We start from the raw sequence: 15,637 nt of genomic DNA, 5'->3' as shown, positions 1-15,637 counted from the left end.
TACAGCAATAAAGTCGGATATAATCTCAAGAGACATCATGACGTCAGATAACCTCTAGCTAACTGCTAACCTCTTAACACAATTCGCGAGGCAGACGTGGCCAGACATGATCTGTCATTTACATTTTGTTGGAAAGAATCAGTCCCTAATTAAAAGCACGTTTTACACAAAACTTTATCAAGAGAAGCAAAAAGCTTGAGACCAGGCCTCACTGGGATCTTATTGCGTAGTGCTCACCAAACCTTTTACCGTGGTAAAATCTCAGTAATGCACAGCCTCTTGCAAAATGTTGCTTTAATGCTTAAGAGTTTAATAAAGGTTTAATACAATTCAAAAATATGAGTGCATGGCATTTGGCTGAAATGCTCCTGTTAAATTAAAGTTGAATTACACAATACTGTAAATTGTTGAAAAAAAAAAATATTTTAATAACGTTCAAAGTTTCAGCTTCACTCACTAAAGGATGAATCACACATCTCAAGGGTTATCCAAAATGACATATGCATGTGACAGCTCTAAAAATACCAAAGATATAACCTTGCCTCCATAAAATAATGCATGACACCTGCTTAGTCGAGAAAAAAAAAAAAAAAAAAAAGGTATTTTTGGACGAGCCATGGTATCCCCATACTGTTGCTCACCATGGATTCTGTATGAGCCCGCACTGGCTACATTCCTGTCTGAGACCTGCCACATTGTCTCCAGCTCATAAATGACTTGTCTTGTCAGAAACACATCGGATATGATGCAGAGTGAATGAAAGCGCCGGACAAAAGTGAACACTGCTCCCGGTCCGACAAAAAAAAAAACGGAGAAAAGATACATGTCAGCGGTTTCCTTACCGACCTCAGCCGTTAATCTACAAATTACCATGGCAACCCTCCAAATTACTCAAACGAACTGACAGCCAAGTGTCGACCCCCAAGATTAGCGTTTTCCTCAAATACAGCGCTACCTCTGCTGCTTTTAATATTAGTGCATTTTAGGGGGTTTTATGTTCATGTAACGCTCTGGCTGACTTAATGACATCGTGTTAATGACCTGGTTGGTTGAGTGGTTGATTGCAAATTGCAGTTGCAAAATAGGCAACCTGCTGATGAATCATGTTCAGTATGAAAAAGCAGTCGAAATTACTAAACAGCCATCTTGAGCTTCATAAACTAGGCTTTGGTGATCACCTTTTTTTGTCAAATGGTGGGGATGCTGATTAAAGCATCGTTTTTTTGTTTTTTTGTTTTTTTTTTATAAATGACGTGCATGCATCACTTGATATAAATATTTAGCCATATTGAAATGGGGGAGTTTGATCTTTTTTTTTCCTTTTGGCAGAAATGTAAATTTAATGACATTTTCAGTAAACAATACAGTCAAATATCAGCATATTAGCATATTCTTTTGGGGCATGTTTCAATCATTTGGATTTTAGAATGTTTCCAATTTCATTTCAGAATTTTCATTTATGCCATTATAGTTTCAGAAACGCTTCTAATTCTGGGGTGGATGCTGTCTTGAAGTCTTTACAATCGAAGAGGTCCATGTGGCATCAGTGTTATTTACTCATACGGCCTTTGGAAAAAATAATGCAATCAATTAATGGATTATGTCTCATTCTGCCGAGACCTTGTTTGGCGTCAGGCGGCTATTGTAAAGGCACAGAGGCTTGTAAATATAACAAGCAATGAGAAGACCGACGAGGCGGGAGAAGAGCGTTGTCTGGAGCGCTGGTCGTGACTGGGACTCGCCATGGGAATTCCACCCGACTGCCATAAGCGTGGTTTAAATAGGAAAGATCATTTTTTATGCACAGGGAAGCTGGCATGTGGTACGTTAATGTGCCGTAAGCCCTGAGCCAGTGAAAAGCTTAATGATTTTCCACACTTAACTCTTCCCATCTCTCCTCTGACAGCCGAAGGAGGCACAAGGAATAAATTGGGATTCCTTGAACCTGTGCGCGGGTAAAGCCGGAGTTGCCGGGCTAGTTGCAGGCCGGGCAGACTGCTAGGTAAGGGTCTAATCTGCAGAGGGGAGTGATAAATGGTTCGGCGCACAGCTGCGTCTGGGGCTCTCCGCTTTAACCTTGTCCCTTCTCATCCTTCATTGTGACGAACAGTGGGAGAGACAAGCAGGGGGTTGTGCAGATCCCACCAAAATATCACAGCCGTGCGTTGCCTTTTTTTTTTTTTATGTTCCACCATCCGTAGGACAAGTTCTCCCCAAAACAAGAGTGAAATCAAATTAACGTTACCCAACTGGTGGCAGTGAGACATCAGTGGCTGCTGGCTGTTGAACCAAATGGCTAGCAATTCTGAGGAACTGTGTATAACGTGGACAGTGGTATTAAGGGTCTGTGGGAATTTAATAACATTCATATTGCTAGAACATAAAAAGGAATCATTTAAATGTAAATAGCGATGACTAGCAAATGTCACTTTCAACCGTTTATTCCATTTGAAAAGGTATTAATTTTTATAATTTCATTCTACCTTGCTATTATTATATATAAAACTACGTACCAGTGAGTCTTATATTAAAAACAGCACAATATAGCAGCATAATTTGCTTAGCTATAAATTTAGAAAAAACATTATAAATGAAGCATTTACAGTAAAGCAGGACATTCATATATAACCCAAATAAACTGAATTAAAACAAATCTGACATATAAGGAGGTTAAAGATAATTATACCTACATAATATATTATAACTATATCAAGACCGTTTTAAGGTGTTATTAGCACATTTTAGAGACCAAGTCAAGTGAATCTGATGTAGGTTTTTACTTCAGATATTCAGTTGAGTTGAACTGAGTGGGTTAAACACGTTGAATGTTCAAATTGTTGCATAGATCTGTAGTTGCATACATTAGTTAAACTTTACCCAGCCTTTGTGAATGAGTGAATAAAATGCGTTGTGAATTCACTGCATTAAAATATAGGTAATAAATAAATATACGATAGACTATAATTTAGTAAATGTGTTTAATTTACTATATTAGAGCACACCGCTGTGAAGTGAACCCGCAGTTGTGGGAGTTGTGCCCATTCCAGCCGAAGGTCCTGATGAGGTTGCAGGCCGCGCGTACATCACAGGATGCTGCAATGCAGGCTTTTGCAACCGTGATTTCTGGGTCACGAGGCTGAGGCCTCAATGCACAGCGATGCTCTCCAACTGTGACCACGGCAGCTGTAGGATCAGGCCATGTTGTCTCACATAGGGAATGCCTGCCTGCAGCATGCCAGTTGCCCTCCGCATTCCCTCTGGTGACATTCATGGCAGTTATTAGATGCAGGGAAAACGCGCAAGTGTGGCGTTTTCATTCAGGGTCCTAGGCTCTGGATTAATGACCGTTTAAATGTGACCAGCCTGGACATTGTTGGCACCTAATAAGCCTTTGTTGCAAGAACTTCTATGGCCGGTCATTTTTTAATATGATGGTGGAATCAAATGTGTTAATAATATACATGAGTAGAAATGGTAAACTACCCCTGAATCTGGTAGAGTTTATGGTTCGTAAGGCCAAAAAGACATTCTATACATTCTGTGAAGAGACAAATTTGATGTAAAATACAACGTGCATATCCGAATTTCCTCAAGTTGCCAAATGACAGCTATTCGGTTAAATTACACGTGCCATTCTAAGCGAAGCCAGTATGACATGTAGTCTTTGCACTCTCCCCCCAATCCCCCTTACCCCCCCTCTCTCTTTCTCTCTCTCTCTCTCTCTCTCTCTCTCTCTGGTGAATTGCATAAGTAGCGCATTTTGCTAACCCAACTCTGCCTCCTGTGAAGAGAGTTGCACCGCAACCCCTGCACTCCTTCCATATCTGTGCATCGCCTCCTTTCCTGCCCGCTCGTTTTTCTACAATACAAGTGCATCCCACCTTATCTGCTCTTGCCTTTAGTATGCTGGCCCTCCCCTGCCCAACACCAGAGTCTCGGGTGTTGGGAAGAAAATATTGAACAACTGTGCCATGCATTTTATGTCTTTTTATGATTTTTTTTCTGTTGTTGTTTCGCCAAAAGAAAATAACAACCTAAAAAAAAAAAAGATTCCTGCACTTAGAATTGTATTTAATGCTGATCTCTTTATCATTAGACCCACAAGGCTCCAAATCGGATGGTACTCACAAGAAAGGTACTTTTTTTTTCATTCATGCGGAAAATATGCCAGTCATGTGTACATCCTGAAGATGTCCACTAGCTGGAAAGTAGGAGTGTGAACGTTCTCGAGGCTCCAATGATAAGCTGTGCGAATTGTCAAGTGAAGGGGTTCATTCATGAGTTTGTGTGGCGCCGATTCTGCTGTTCCGAGTTGTGTCATAGTTAACGTGACATTGATCCCCCGCCTTCCCTGTAACATACCACAGATACCACAGATTAGTTCAGACTCAACATGAACGCTCCTCTGAGGCCTTTATTCTTTAAAGAGCTTTTCTTGCTTGTCAGTCACAGGAGAGTTGGAATAATCTGGGAAAGGCGTGATACGGCGATAATTTCAAAGTGAATAGCATCCAGAAGTGTGAAATGTATTTTTGCTAGACGATGTGGTAAGAATGCGTCTTTGTTATGGCTGTACGCTGCAGTAACGGATTTTCATGGCCTTTTGAAAAGACAGCATAGAGATTAATTAAATGTGTGTTAGATGCACGTTTTGGAGTATCCATTTTCAATAACAATGTTCCTGTTCATTAAAGAAAAAGTCCTGCGCTCTCTTATATTGCATGTCACACACTAGACCTGAAATAGAACAGTGTGAGTGTGATATCGATTCCCTGCCTTGGCCTGGAACAGATGGTGGTATTGGTCATTTTTTGATTGATGGATCATGAATGCCAGCTCGGTCCTGGTTGTGGGGTTCTGGATGTCTGTGTGTTTATTTTGCTTTTATGATGTAGTGACAAAAACAAGACACACGTTTATTAATAATCTGGGCCTAGAGAAGTCTGCCACCGGTCCAGCCCCCTTGTATAAATCATGGTTTATCTATTTTATATAGATCATGCGTATTACAGCAGATTGAATAGTAACCAATAAAGAATATGAATTATGTAATAATGCAACACAGTCCTGGTTTCATCGTAGTGTTTGGTGCATGTCCACTATGTCACACTATGTGTGTCCTTATAATTTACAGAAATCAACAGATATAACCAAGAAAACATGTAGTTACATGGAGAGGAGAAACTAACTACACCCACAAAGCCCTTTTTTGTTTGAGTGTCATTATTTCTGACACCCAGATGTTGAATGATGATTTCATAAAGTTTAAAATGGGAGGACAATTATTTAATGAATGCAGCAGTTTAACATGCTTTAATAAGAACTGAGTCCCCAAAATATGAAATAGAGGTCCACCCAATCTGGCAACACAGAGTGCATGGCCTTTTCTCCTCCCTTCCTCCTGCATTGCCCTTGGTTTTCTTTGTTAATACCCTCCTTCATCAGTGGTAACTGCAAAAAAAAGATCTTGGGATTAGCGGCATCGTTGTTCAAGAAAGTCGATTTCCGGAATATTAAAAGACGCACTGCATCTTAAATAGCGCAACAAGAATTTCCCCCCTCTTTAAATAATTAGGGGGAGTATTTTGTACCACTGAATTACAGGCAGCAAATATTATTTAATGAGACTAGAATAAAACATTTGCACATTACAAGATGTTTTTGTTATGTGCTAATCGCTTAAATTTTGCAATTCAAATGTAAGGTAATTGAAATGCATCTCACAAATAATGGTCTCATTTGGATGGATGAAGTAGTGCTGCTTCAGTCAGAGGGTCATTTTTCATACCTTCTTCATACGTTTGAATCTTTACATTTTGAATAAAATAATATTCTCTGATTACATTTTAAAAGGAGGAAGCACCTCCGTAGACCAGTATAATCAAACTCTGCACTTCATTCCCCATCCCATGTCATGGCCCTCGTATTGATTTATGTCTTACTGGAGCTGCTCTCCTCCAAGGCTGTCATGTTCTCCCATCCGTCAGTAGCAGCCTCAGGGGCAGGAAGGATTCTGGTAATTTAGTAGGCTGTCATTACTTATAGGCATGTGACAGAGAAAATCCGAGGCTCTCGGTGCGGCTCCCTGTCAATATCCAGGTATGCCAGCTTGTGCACCCAAAATGAATTTTTAATACAATCCCCTAAAGGCGAGAATGCCCAGAGCTGTTTAGAGCATGCAAGGATTAATAGTGTGACTCTGCTCCCTGAGCACCGCATTGTTTTTACCGTTTCCCCTCCAAGTGGAGACTGTAATGGATTATAATTGGTTGCAAAAACCTGGTTATGGGTTTTAGTGTCTATTTATTTAAAAAAATAATTTTAACGTTGGCACACAACATCACATCATATACTAGACGGTTTTGTCCTGCTGAAGCACAGTATGTAAACGAAGGTACGATACAGTTTTGTCTTGTGAAGCAAAGAGACTTTGGGGTGTCAGGCCTATTCTCTGTTCAGCACAGCAATGACATTTGCACAGTTCGAACTGAGACCCATCCCAAGTAATTTGGGCTGCTAGGATTCTGAAAATCCTTTTGACATCTAGCCTCCACCTTATGTTTGCCCTCCTAGCTGCTGTGTAGGAACAAACCTGTGTTTGGAGTGAAGGGTGGGTGGGTGCAGAAGAGATTCCTGCCAGAAGTCTATATGCCATATCAGCTGGGGATACACGGTATAAGCTCAATAAAACATAAAAAAAAAATACAAACATAGTTACAGACATGCCAGTATAAAAAATAATAAGCAATAAGCAACCGCTACACAACCCTACACAAAAGCCATTTTAACGTAAGACATCGTATTCAGGTGCCACTTGGGTGCAGTCGTTTCCACTCTGGTCCTTCCAGATGAGAGAATTTTAATTAGAATTTATTACGGTTGCAGGCATGGAGTGGAAACATGTTTTCTTATTGTGTTGGCTTGCCAAAATAATCCAAGACTTGCAAAAATGGAGGGTCAGCAATTCATATATCATCAGATATCACAATTGCCTCAAAGTTGTACTAGATGTTAATTAAGGTGATGAATCTGAAAAAGGAATACATTTGCCACATACACATGGAAGAGAAGCACAATCATGAGAAAAAGTGTTTTATCAGAAATAAACGCTGAAAATAAAACCATGAGCACAGGGGCCCACAGGTAAGTAGTTCACATGGGCCTAGAGATAATTCATCCCCAAACTCAACACTGGTAAGTAATTCCCAAGAGCCAAAAGAAAAATGCAAAGGCAAGCCAGGTAGAATGTTCATCGCTGAGTTCCAAGAAGCCTTGAAAGCCCTTTGAGTCCCATCGATGAGACTCCATTGCACATTAAATCAAATGGTTAATTCCATCATTTTACTGATGCAAAATGCTGATTGTATTCTCCTAGTATTGCAGCATCTTGCAGCACCGATTTATGATGATTGAAAAAAATTAAAATATCTGTTAATAAGGTTTATTGATGGATTGTCTCATTAAAATAAAAAAAAAATTGGTGAAATTCATTCTCACTAGCTAGTTCCCATCCCAGTTCAGAACTAAATGCAATTTTTTAGCTACACATTCTAGAAATGCAGAACTCTTGAAATATTTCAAATCTAAAACAACTTTATTGTTTTTACATAAAATACTTTTATTGGGTTGCTGACATGTTAAAACACATGCTGTATTTTAAACACAGCCTCCGAACCATTAAATTAAGTTTCAGAATAAATTCCCAAATGTATATGAAGATATAGAATGAAGAACTTGAATTTGTATGAGGGACCAAAATAGCTGAATAACAGACATGCCATTGCTGTGTTGTTATGTGCGATTGGCGTAACGCGTTAAGACAAATGATTTAGCTCAGTGAGTCATGCTGGTATGACGCTTAATGAGATATGCCCCTTTCCACGCAGCCCACCCTTCATCCCTCTTCGTCTTCATACTGGAGGGGCCCTGGAGAAAGTGAGCAAACGCGTTACAAGCACTGCCTCACACACACACACACACCACACACACACTGCAAGGAATGTCAAAAAATGACAAATTATTTTTTCCCACTTAGTCTGCAGAATGCTGAAGGAAGACTGGAAGGCTGCTGGGCTGCACACATCACCACGGTGCAGTCTTCTCTATTCGGTTTTCACCATTATGAAGTGCAATCTGATTTCAGGACGACTAAACAAATAAACCGGTTTCTTTTTTCAAACTGCGAGCTTGAGTCCCCTTATGCACAAAACATTTTTCACATATTTCAAGGTGATAATTTGTCTACGGGCTTGTTTTGAGTTTATGTCTCGGCAAATTTGCATTGCGCACAAGAAATTTATATATATATATTTTTAACTGTCATGGCTCATCTGTGGTATTCTGCCCATTTGTCACCTTGACTGGCTGAACGTCTTGTGACATGACGGGAGAGTAATAAGCCAAAATAATGCGCCCGGCCTTGCTTACAGTTTAGTGCAAGATTGTTTCTGCGGTTTGGATTGCAATTCGTTGTCCCACTGCTTTACGCCGGGTGTTTTCATGAAACAAGATGTGATATTTTTCACATGCTCTTAATATATAAATACCCAAACTTGTCTTGAAATGTGGCTGAAACCAATGCAGGTTTTTTTTTTTTTTTTGCGTAATGGACTGTGTGCACACCGCACTGTCGCCTCCAACTTCATTGAGAGTCAGCTCCCATCCTGATGTAATGACATTTGCGCCTGTTCTTCTGGGTAATGTAGCTTTCTGAGAAGTCACTGTTATATAGAAATATTAAATCTAACCTTGAGACTGCTATCTGCGAATATCCTTTACTCACTCCTCTTGTTCCATTATTTAGCAGGTTTGTAGGTGTGTGTGTGTGTGTGTGTGTGTGTGAAATGTCATGGTGATTGTGATTCTTCTTCTTCTTTTAAAATGGTGTCTTGTACTTGACCAACAAGCTTTCAGCGGTTCTTGCATTGAGAGCAATCAGCAAATTAAGTGATTGCAAAAGTCAACATTACGGTAATTTCCATCCCCCTTTTCTTTTCTTTTTCCTGCAGGTCCCCCTGTGAACGTAACATGCAACATTTTCATTAACAGTTTTGGGTCCATTGCTGAAACCACAATGGTAAGTCCAATTTATAACAATTATTAGAAACATTTTACAGTGAATACAACAAATAACAACAAATAATACAATAAAATTGGAGCCAAAATTATTACAACCTGATACAGATAGTTAAGTCTGTCAAGTCTTGGGAAATGCCACTCACCATCCTTCATTGAAATTAAATTGAAGGTTTAGGTGAGATTAGCCTGTTAAAGACAGTTGGACAGTGTGGAGCAGGGGAACCGGGATGGCCCTTAACGTCCAGCACTGCATTGCTGAAGCAGCGGAGGAAACTGCTGATAACTGCAGAATCATCTCATGCAGAACAAACGCTACATTTTCCACCGCTTTTCTCCTCCACAACCAGTGGAATTGATCTGAGTTGCTGTTCCTGTTTCTCTTTCACTTTGAGGACAAGTGGAGAGATGAAGGGTGAGTGGAAGGGGAAAAAGGGGACAGGAGATTGGAGAGAAGGTGGTGGAAGAGCTAAAAAAAAAAAAAAAACTATAGAATGGCCAATAAATCTTTAGTGCTTGTAGGGCTGTGGCCACAAGTAATGATCCATCTGGCTTATTCCACTGTAAGGAACCCACTGTCCTTCTGGTCCGTGGCTGTCCTAATTGTTTACACTGTTTTAAAAGGTACAAGTCTCGCGGGACGTGTGTATGGGTATTTAATTAGCTTGCCAGCATTTTAATTTTCTCAAGAAGATAAAGAATGGTGCCCTCAGTCTGATAGTCTGATAGCACACTACATATACACCATACATTAAGGGCATTTGTCAGTAAAGGTACAGTATAAGCAAAGGCACAGTTTAATTTAAAAAATAGTAATATTAATAAAAAATAAATAAATCCCCTCGGTTTTGGTAAGAAAAAAAAAAAACACACATGATCAAAACAACGAATTGATCAAAAACAAATTGATCAAAAATCCTTACCAGACATTTTTTTAAATGACTATTGAAATAGATGGATGATGGAATATCTGCATACATGCAGCACAAACCTTATCAGCAACATCTAGGCATGAGTTTCAGTGGAATGGTGCTTTGTTTACTAATGCAAGTCAGTCACTTTATTGATTATTAGAAAACCAATAATCTTTGTAAAGCTGAACACAGATACACTGATTGAACAAGCAATAAAATTGGCTAAATTCATCATCAAATGTAGGTTATTTCTCTGTTCAATTTTCTGTTTTCATTGAAAACAAGGACATTTATAAATGACCCAAAACCTTTGAATTGTAGTGTATGTATTTAGACAAATACATTGTTTTTCAGTCACTGGTCTGGTCATGTACTGCCCTCTTTGCTGTGTTTTTTGCTCGAGAATCTTTGGCCTTACCATGTTTTACTGCCAGTTCACCCCGCTGTTAAAATTTGTGTACCTAGTGAAGCTCCTTGTCCTCATTTTACAACTCAAGAACCAGATGACAAATGGCCCAGGTGAACGGCTGTTGTGGAAACTGTAGTCCCATGGTATTTAGGCGCGCCCATAATTCAGTACACCTTCTCCTTTAGCAGAACAAATGTGTTTTCATACTAGGGGTTTTCGGACTTGGTGCTAGTCATAATAGCTCTGTAATTTTGTTAATTTACTCAAGCCATTACCTGCTTAATGAGAGCTGCTGCAGTTAAGCAGAGATACTGAATCATCCGAATCAATGGTGGATCTGAAATCAACATATATTGTTCATAGTGACTGGACTAATCTAATAACCCAGGCCAGGCTGCTCATTTTTATTAAAACATTTATGAAATCCACTGGATAAATGATTCACCTTGCATTAAAGTAATTGGTGGAAAATGTCCTTGAATGCTGTGGCTGATTGCCATTTTAAAGGTCACCCACCATATTTTCGCAGTGCTGATATGTCATCCCAAGGTACATTACTGTCTGGACAGTTTAATGATCTTTTGGGGAATGATACAGCCACATGCCGGTTTTCTAGAAGAATTGAACATTACGGCAACGGGCCATGCCCAAATGCCAACCTATTTTTAACATGGCTCTCTTTTGCTGCCATGCAAAAAAAACACACAAAATAAAACAGGAAATTAACAAGTAAATCTGGAAGATATTATTTGTGAGAATTTGAGAGGTCGGCACATCCTTTGATCAGCCAACATCGATCTCTCTGTGCATGACAGGACTACAGAGTTAACATCTTCCTGAGGCAGCAGTGGAACGACCCAAGGCTGGCCTACAGTGAATACCCGGACGACTCGCTCGACCTTGACCCTTCCATGTTGGACTCTATTTGGAAACCTGATCTGTTCTTCGCCAACGAAAAGGGAGCCAATTTCCACGAGGTCACGACTGACAACAAGCTGCTAAGGATCTCTAAAAATGGGAATGTGCTGTACAGTATAAGGTGATGCATCCTCAATCACATACTACCCCGGGCCACCTCCTAAATGGTTCCTCAGTTACCTTGCATGCTTATTATTGTCCTTTTTTCATTTCTTTTTTTCAATTCTCTGGTTCCCAAACACTCTTCTAATTCAGTTTTCGAAGCTAGCCCATTTGTTTAGCATTTTATTAGGCTAATTTGCCCATTACCCAAAGGTCCCTGATGAATGGGATTGCCGTACCTCTGAGAAAATGGGTTAAGAGAAGCTGCTGCTCGGCTTAATGCAGCACCATCAAATAAACCTCTCAGGCTGACTTGGACCCGTTTGTGAACTGCACAAGCTCTAGTGCACTCAGTGATTGAAAATTGCCAGTAAATAACCGCTGCTCTGTCACGGCGATGGTATCAGAGAGCGGCGTGGGCGAAAGCGGTTTTGCTATGCACCCCAGGTCCCGGGATGATGACGGTGCTGGTTTATGGACTGGGTTCGCCGCATTGTTACTTTTAATGAAAACAATCCATTGCTGCATCTAAAATGCTTGCACAGACCTTTTGCCGCCGGGCCGCATTTTCTCCTGTTCGTCATGCAAATTTCCCCGGCAACCAAAACAGTTGCTGATATCCAGACCTCTTGTCTACAGAATCACGCTGGTGCTGGCGTGCCCAATGGACCTGAAGAATTTCCCCATGGATGTGCAGACTTGTATCATGCAGCTGGAGAGCTGTGAGTATAGCAACCCCTCCTCCTGCCGCGATGGAGGGGAGAGCATTTATTTTGTGCTGCTGAGATGGATATTCTGCAGGCTTGTGGGGAAGGAGTGATAAACAGTGCAATGATTTAAGGACGTCTACAGAGTAGAGACACGGCAGTCAGAGGGAGGGGTGAGGAGGTTGGGGGGTTGAAGGGATCTGCAGGCAGAATCCAGTGAAGACAATTCCTCTGCTGCAACGTGGATTTTTTTTTACTTTTTTTTTATTTCACTTTGTTATTTTAGGCAGAGTAGTATTATTTTTGCACAAATCTAATGATAGATAAACAATTAATTAAAAACCATAGTTTAATAATAAATAACATTTAACAAAATTGTATTTAAATGTGACATATGTTTTCCCATCTTTACCCAAAGAAAGGTGCACACTGCACCATAAATACCCAGATACAGTAATTATCAACTTATGTATAATGATGAGCTGATCAGTGGATGTGAAAAATAGCATAAAAAGTATTACTTGTAGTAAAAAATTGGTTAAACAATATCAGATCACACTCTCACATTTAGTCAAATACAGTATAAATGTTTTCATACAACTTTAACACGTTAAACCTCCAAAAAAAAAAACACTACAAAAAACATCTAAAAATAAATGTAAATTCTAAAAAATTATTAAAATATAAGCAAAATAAAAAAAATTAAAATCCAAAAATACTCGATCAGATGTGTGTGTATCGCATCGTTTGCATCCCGGTTGCGTCCAGCCAGTGAGTGAGATTACTGCCTGCGCAATCCCGAGGGCTTTTTTTTTTTTTTTTTTGGGAATCCTATGCATTGTATTTTTTTCATCTTTGTGAATTAACCACAACTGTCCTCTCTGTGCATTGAAAACTCTCTTCTCTAGTTGGATATACAATGAATGACCTCATATTTGAGTGGGACGAGAAAGGAGCCGTTCAGGTGGCAGATGGGCTGACATTACCTCAATTTATACTGAAAGAGGAGAAAGACTTGCGGTACTGCACCAAGCACTACAATACAGGTTTGCTCCTCCCCCCGCCATTCGTCTTTTTTGGGAATACTTTGCATGTGAGGCTCTCTCTTTTTCTCTCTTTCTTCTCTTTCTATTTCTGTCTTGCCGATCAAGCGCAGAGTAGCGCACACACACCATACACACACACACAATAAAAAAAAATGGACAGAAGGCTGTAGACCATAACCGTCCTCTGCTCATGCTTCATAGTCTCAGCTTAGTTCAGCCGAACACTCGGCCGCACCTTATTTGTTACACTTCGGGTGTAAATGGACGTGGGGCTCCAAAGGCCAGTCCTGTTAAGACCTTAAAGAGAAACGATGAGAAGCAAAAGGTGCCGAACGGAGTAGACTCTGCGGGTTCTTCCAAGGCTTGGTAACAAACCCTGACGAATTGTACCATTTAATTGCTAGCGTGAAGGGCGTTCTGTCTGAGAACGTTTCGTGGTCTGTATCAGTTTCTATCTGTCAGAGGCCTTGAAAGGACAGCACTTTATTTTCGGAGGCTATATGGTGCCATGTCACATAAAAACAAGATATGAATTTATTTTAGATGCTTTCACTCGTCTATTGAAAGACAGTATCTATTGCATTTTTTTTCCAATTCCCTTATAAATCCAACCAATTTAGGCCGCCTGACAGCCACAGCGATAGTCCCGAGATGCACTTTCGTCTGTCACAAGCCAGCGTTGCATCTTTTAGGCGCACGCCCCTGACATGCCCGAGATTAATGTTTAAAAGAGCTAGTTGAGTCTGAATCACACACACACACACACAAACACACACCCATACCCCGCACACACACGTACGTGAATATAAATAAAGGGCAGGTTCAAACCTGGCACACACTGAGCCACATAACGGACTTGTGGTCAGAGTGCAGTGACTGCTGCAGTATGCTGTCTCTGCTCGTCATCAGTGTCCTCTTTTTTTTTTTTTTTTTTTTTTTTTTTCTTCGGGGGAAGGGAGGGATGGCACCCACCACCAGTGAAGGCCCCCCCTCCGGGTCTCCCCTGGCCGTCCCTTCTCCTTCCCCCTGCCCCGGAGGTCATTTTTTTCTTCAAGGACGACCGCCGCTCTCCACAGCCTGCCCCGCGACGCGCCGTGCGCCCCAACGCTCCCCAGCCAAGCCGTAACAGGGGGACCAGAGTCTTGTCTCGTGCTCCCCTCCCCCTCTCTACTTCATCAGCAGGAATCTATTGTGATTTGCAGAGATCATTCCTTGGCTCGTGTGGTTTGTACCCCCCCCCCCCCCCCCCCCCCCCCCCCCCCCCCCCCCCCCCCCTCTTGTCCCTCTACGCTCCTTCTTCCCCGTCCCCAAGTCCTCCAGGAAGCCCCCCCTACCCCCCACCCCCCCACCCGTGGTGCTTTCCTTTGACTCCCTGTAGAGAACGCAGGCACTGGATGTAATTTGAACTATAGTAGTGGTGCAATGCAGTGTTGCCACGATGTACTATCACTTGTTATTCTGCCGTTTGTGTTTGATCAGCAGCTGTGATTATCTCAATAAAACTATTGCTTTGTTTTTTTGGGGGGTTTTTTCGCCCCGTTGGTACAGTTCCAGTAGAGAAGTGCCTGTAATGGAAGCTAAATGATTTTAAAAACATTATAATCCATCAGCTGCACCCGGGAAGCCTTGGAGTGTATTCCTCTGTAGATAAACCAATAACAGTAGCACACCCTACTCTTCATACGTGTCCAGCACCGAATGAAAATGAGAAACGGGCGAATGGGAATCTCTGTTTAGCCAGTCTGTGCGGCCGATTCAGAAACAGCTGCCGCCTCGTCACGCTTTCGGTAGTGAAAGTTTGCTTGTGTGTTCTACACCATAGGAAAGTTCACCTGCATAGAGGCGCGTTTCCATCTGGAGAGGCAGATGGGATATTACCTTATTCAGATGTACATCCCCAGTCTTCTGATTGTCATTTTGTCATGGGTCTCCTTCTGGATCAACATGGATGCCGCACCTGCTCGAGTGGGCCTGGGAATCACCACAGTGCTGACCATGACCACCCAGAGCTCTGGATCCCGGGCATCCCTGCCTAAGGTCAGTCGTGATGGGAGCATTGGTATGGTTGGTTATGGTGAAAGATGAACAAGGGTGGCTTTCCTGAAGCATGTCGTACCCTCAAGAACAGGGCTCCAGACTCTGTCTGTTTAGACACGTTCGTTCATCGATGTTTTGGTCTACAGTGCATTTTTTATTATTTCACATTCTTGCATTCATGCATGTACATGATGAGGACAGCACCACTTGCCATCTCCACTCAAATACCTAATCATTAGGATTTTGCGAGAAGGGTCCCTGTTAGAAGCACATTAATGACTTTGTGCACAGCGCCCCCTAGTTTTATCTCCACATACAGTGAAGAAAAAACTTCTGCACACCAATGTTAACAGCAAGTTAACCAGTTGGTGCTACAAAACGTTAATTAGACTGTTATATTACTCTACACCGCACTATGATTAGAAAAAA

The 15,637-nt window shown here is 41.2% G+C and overlaps 1 protein-coding gene across 3 annotated transcripts in view; it reads left to right on the top strand.

Moving 5' to 3' along the window:
• glra1 (glycine receptor, alpha 1) overlaps positions 1–15,637 on the top strand; it is a 32,451-nt gene that overhangs the window by 5,493 nt on the left and 11,321 nt on the right. For 2 of the 3 annotated variants that reach the window (XM_028960008.1, XM_028960006.1), the window contains exons 3-8: positions 4,097–4,135; positions 9,009–9,076; positions 11,214–11,437; positions 12,058–12,140; positions 13,034–13,171; positions 14,994–15,208. In XM_028960008.1, the coding sequence (XP_028815841.1) occupies positions 4,097–4,135; positions 9,009–9,076; positions 11,214–11,437; positions 12,058–12,140; positions 13,034–13,171; positions 14,994–15,208 (767 nt within the window). The remainder of the gene's footprint in view (positions 1–4,096; positions 4,136–9,008; positions 9,077–11,213; positions 11,438–12,057; positions 12,141–13,033; positions 13,172–14,993; positions 15,209–15,637) is intronic. The other variant, XM_028960007.1, reaches the window with a different exon arrangement.

The sequence above is a fragment of the Denticeps clupeoides genome, chromosome 18, assembly GCF_900700375.1.
Source record: "Denticeps clupeoides chromosome 18, fDenClu1.1, whole genome shotgun sequence".
Taxonomy (NCBI): domain Eukaryota; kingdom Metazoa; phylum Chordata; class Actinopteri; order Clupeiformes; family Denticipitidae; genus Denticeps; species Denticeps clupeoides.
Note: the sequence above shows the minus strand (reverse complement) of the source record. Positions and strands in the feature narration are given on the sequence as shown.